The sequence below is a fragment of the Trachymyrmex septentrionalis genome, unplaced genomic scaffold, assembly GCF_001594115.1.
Source record: "Trachymyrmex septentrionalis isolate Tsep2-gDNA-1 unplaced genomic scaffold, Tsep1.0 scaffold15, whole genome shotgun sequence".
NCBI classification, from domain to species: domain Eukaryota; kingdom Metazoa; phylum Arthropoda; class Insecta; order Hymenoptera; family Formicidae; genus Trachymyrmex; species Trachymyrmex septentrionalis.
The window spans coordinates 1,080,059-1,085,177 of record NW_017304653.1 but is presented as its reverse complement, the minus strand read 5'-3'; the positions used below and the strand labels follow the sequence as shown (position 1 = coordinate 1,085,177).

The window sequence follows — 5,119 nt, the reverse complement described above, 5'->3', positions numbered from 1 at the left end:
TATATGTATTTTGAACAATATAAGTAAAAAATAATATTTTATACTTAGGTTTATATCAGAAATGATATCCTAGTTGAAAACATTGGCGGTTAAACGGTTAAAATAATTTGCGGAAGTCGCTCTGTTTTCAATTGTGAAAAAATATAATTTCGGCAATGAAACTTCGCAATTGAAAATAGATCAATTTTCAACTATTAAAGCGTCAACATTTTTCTTCATTCATTCAGACAATTTTGTTTTTGTTCTGCCATTGTTCGTTAATATAAACTAAAAAAGGTAGACATTAAAAATATATTTTAATTCAATATTTCATCAATTTAATTGATACGATGTTCGTAAAATAAAAGTAAATTTTCTAGTTAATATTATTTGATAAAAATCATTTCTTCTCGCTATTTAATATACGTAGAATTCATATTGAATTACTTACACGCACAAAATTGAAAAGGAATCGATAATGAACGGCGAATAAAAAAATGATAACGAGATAATACTATTAATGGAGGCTTATCGTGGCACTCCCAATATGTTCCGTACACATAGATATACATATGTTCAATATATGTATAAATTGGGTGTTTGATTCGCATTTATTATTTTATATCTACAACTAGCAGGCGATATATACAGGGGTTAAAGGGGGAAGTGAGAGTTAACATTTTCTCCGCAGCCACTATAAATGAGACTGAGAGTAATTTATTCAATGTAGATGTCCTCTATGGGGAAAGCAGTCTCGATGAATTTCGTGTAGAACCGATGAAAAGCACGTCTAAAAGAAAAGAATCTCGAGTTATCATCCACATAATCTATGAACAATGGATTATTCGTGCTTCTAGAATTTTTTTAGAAATTTAGAGAAAGATATTTAAAATATTTAATTTTATTTAAATAAATTATAAATTTATAATTAAAAAAATTTATTTAAATTTAAAATTTAATATATTACTAACTTTTAATTACAATACAATATTCGAATATAATAAAATGATAATATATGTATATAATATTTCAATAATATAATATTGATTATAATTTTAAAAATTTATCATAAAATTATCGTAATTTAACGTTAATAGAGTTTTGCGCAAAGTGACATAAGGATATGTCAAGTTTTATTGATGATAATGAAAATATTTTTGGAGGAAAGAACTCACCCGACAGCTTCAGCAACGGGTCTCGTGGATTCTTGACCAATGAACACGTGGCAAGCGAACCTCTGCAGAGTGGGATGCTTCGTGATGAAGCCGAGGTAGCGATGATCGCGAGGGTGAAATGCACAAAACGATACATTCTTCAGCGAGTAGAAATAATCGTGACAAGGACCCTGATTTTTCTAAAATTATATTGGCAATTAAAAACTTGTCGACTTTCTCATTTTTCTTTCAGTATTCATTTCTTCTTTCATTTTCATCTTTTAACGCGTATTAAACATTTAAAAAATTAATAAATTAAATGACTAATGTTTTATATATATATAATTAATCATGATTAATTAACGTTTTGCGTATAAAATATAGTGTTTTATACATAATTTTCTTATAAATTTATTATTAAAAAAATGTGACAAGTTTTTTTTTAAATAGAGTTCATATCGAAAGCTTATTGTTACAGTTGGAAGCTCTTGCTGAGATTAAAAAAAATTAATTAAATAATATATTGCACATATGAATAAACTTCTATCGATCGCAAAGAGATACTTACTCGCGGTTTGCTTCTATCGACCATTCGAAGACCCTGATCGGATACTTCCAAGATGCAACTCTGTGAGACAGGTGGATCCTGCAAGGAGTTGCGAAGGATCCTCCGCACCGCCTGACAAACCACTCCCGTACCCTTATGTGCCAAGGTTTCCACCGAGCCTAGGTAACCTAGGAGATATCTTTCTCTCTTCACTTTAGGCGCGGTGGGATCGAAATCACTGTAGTCCATGTCGACCGCGTAAGCTGACGGAAAGATACCTTGCCGGCCTGTCCTTAGATTCACACCTAATCGTAAAGAACAGAAGGATAGAGTCTCTCTGTCGAATATTAATTCCAGTATAGCATTAATTTCATATATTTCTTTATTTTATTTTATTTTCACTTACTTTAACATATAATATTTAAAAAATTGACAACTACATAGAATAAAAATTCAGAATATGTTTAAATATATTTATAAAACAGCTGCTGCTAAAAATCCGAAGAAATTGTCTCAATTTTCTTAAACAAGAAAAAGAAGTATATACCGATTATTGCTGAGTCAAACTGAGTCAAGTTCGATGTCTTATGAAATAAATATGTTTACGCACCTTCGCACCAGAGGTCATCAGCCTCTTTTTGCACATATATGGGGTCTCCAATTTCAAGATCAATTTCGTCGTGGTGTCGCGATATGAATTTGTGCAGACCTCGATGCGTTGCCTCGAGCAGTTCCAGTTGGGTGAATGGTACGCCTCCGCTTCCTTCGGAATGAAAAAGCGAGCTAGTATTGATTCTTCTTCGAGAGTTACTCCGATTAGAAAATTATGACATGAACAACAATTCCTGACTTTCATAACTTTTCCGAACTAAGGCAATAGAATCATCAGATTATGTAGGCTCGCAAAAAATTATGACGCAGATATAAAATATCATAAGCACAGCGATACATACATCTTCTGTCTAATTTTTAAATAATTTTGTTTCTCATCAGAACAAAGTTTAGATTTAATAGCTGAATTATTTAACAAAAATAAACATCAGCAATTACTAATGGATTTTTATTTGAAATTTTATTATTATGTATCACATGCACAATGAAAAAATAAGTTATATATACTATGTAAATTTTAGGAAATTGAGATAAAACACATTAAAAAAAGAACAAAATTTTTACGAGAGAGAATTTTCGGGAATATATGTAGAATGTTATCTCCTCTAAATAATAAATCAACAATTTTAAAAATACTAATTTTTATAATTTATGAAGTAAATTTTTACATATTATACAGGATGTTCCATTTTATTTTAATTAGCTAATTTTCTTTGAAATTATTGATAAAAATGTTTTCGATGAAAATGGAACAAGGCGAATGTATTCAGATTACTTTATTCTTTTTCTAGATGAAGGCGCTAAAAAGGTATTAAAATCATCCTCTTTTTAAAAATAAAATTATGTAACTCTTTTGCATAACATTTCTTTCAATTATTCTGCATATAAAAAAGTACTAAAATAGAGATATATCAGAAAATTAATAGTTTACGAGATATTTACAAATCTAGCAATTATAATTGTAATATAATTTCTTCAATTTAGTAATTACAGTATTGATATTAATACTTTACCTAAGAAATGTGTATTCTGTCGTAACTGAGTTTGAATCAATTAATTTAAATTGACATAAAGATGAAAATACAATTTCTCAAGGAATCATAATTACCTGGGGTGCTGCTGGGCGACACTGAGTCTGTATTCTGCAGGGTATTACATGGTATGGGCGACACACTCTTGGGGCCATTGTCAGGAGAATGAGCGGTAGAATGACCGCTGTCTGTGGCCATCCTCTCGCTGTCGGGCGAGCTGTCCTCGTGGCGAAGTCTGGGATGACATTTCCTTAAGACAAGGTGAGGCCGGGTCGATGTCGAGCCAGTGGCGGCACTCAACTCGTCTGCCAGCGAAGACGACGTCTGTATGGACGTCTGACATATGGGCACAGCTGAAACAGCAGGAGAATATCAACGTGCATTTTGCACGCGAAAGTAATATTCTTTTCCTTTTTCAAAAAATTCTGATACTACGTGAGTACTACGTAAACGTTGATAGGTTTATGAAATAATATTTAGATAAAAAGTATCTCTCAATCTTTAAAATAGAACGGTTTATCGAAATCGCAAATGGAAAATGTTACTTTATATATTTTTTGTAGAGTTTTGACATGATGCAAACGGACATCTGGATTTTTTTCTCTGCAGTTGCGACAAGGTGAACAGTTTCTTGGTTTCATTTGTATATGCAAAATGCATGCGCGACCCGATAACAAATGCGACAGGTAAAATGATGCAGCTGTTATCATATCATTCATTATATATAAATGATTTCGTGTCAAATCAAATTCTCAGATATATCGCGAAAGTTATGGGGTTTTACTTCACTTTATTATAATTAAAGTTAGATCACACATTTAATATTAAAATGTGTATTAATTATGTACATATAACTTTACATAAAATGTGAATATTTTGTAACATAATCCATGTAAATTAAGATAAATTATGTAACATAATATCTAAAATTGTAAAATACTAATAGAGAGAGATTTCTAATAGCGGAATAAAGTTCTTAATATATAATGAAAATCTGATCAATCTCTTTACTTTGATTTTTTTTTAATTTTATTAATAATTCGACAATACATCAATGAAGGATTCTTATTAATAAATTTTTCATTATTATTATTATCATCATTAGTAAATTATCGTATAAATTGTTCTCTTTCACGTTTCGTAGTTTTTTAAAAATTATAGTAATTAAGTTACAACAATTCAGTCATCGAAATTGTCGAATGTAAGATCGAAATGTAATACAAAGGAATTGTATATCGATCAGATCTCTTGTTATCAGTATCATTGAACAAGTTATGCATTCGAGCTTTTCTTACATTTTTTGCTTTTAGGAATTTCCGGCAGTCTTCGACGTCTACGTTCGGTGCCGCCACTTCCAGGTCGATTCGATGGCACGTGCTCCGGCGTAGGCCAGGAGCTCAAACTGGAACACGAATCCCCAACGTCGCTGACGACACTATCTCGGCCTCCGTTACCAGACATAGTAGTACCACCCCCGCCCGGTCCTGGTCCGCCACCGCCTACCGATCGACCCCTGCTGCTCAGTCCACCGAACAAGCTAATGTCATCCAAGGTTAATTGTACAGTAAGCTAAACTATCATTTTTCATGCTGCCTATTTTAATTCTTCGGGAAAATACATAAAATAAAAGATAATTCTTATATTCTTCATTGAGGTGGTGATAAAAAATTTATCTCGTGCGTAACACGCTGGACCACGTCAAGAATTTTTATAAATAAATTAAGAAAAGAAGCAATAAAATATAAATGTGTTATTCGCATACAAGGTTTTACTGTGTTTTATTTACTTAAAATTAT

At 31.5% G+C, this 5,119-nt stretch overlaps 1 protein-coding gene across 2 annotated transcripts in view; it reads right to left on the bottom strand.

The window, feature by feature from the left end:
- Positions 1 to 448: 448 nt before the first annotated feature.
- Positions 449 to 5,119, bottom strand: part of LOC108745822 (JNK-interacting protein 1) — an 8,932-nt gene continuing 4,261 nt past the window's right edge. Inside the window, exons 3-8 of one of the 2 annotated variants that reach the window (XM_018482200.1) lie at positions 4,619 to 4,860; positions 3,401 to 3,676; positions 2,291 to 2,443; positions 1,702 to 1,985; positions 1,155 to 1,333; positions 449 to 769 (exon numbers count right to left, since the gene is read on the bottom strand). In XM_018482200.1, the coding sequence (XP_018337702.1) occupies positions 697 to 769; positions 1,155 to 1,333; positions 1,702 to 1,985; positions 2,291 to 2,443; positions 3,401 to 3,676; positions 4,619 to 4,860 (1,207 nt within the window). In that variant the 3' untranslated portion in view covers positions 449 to 696. The remainder of the gene's footprint in view (positions 770 to 1,154; positions 1,334 to 1,701; positions 1,986 to 2,290; positions 2,444 to 3,400; positions 3,677 to 4,618; positions 4,861 to 5,119) is intronic. The other variant, XM_018482201.1, reaches the window with a different exon arrangement.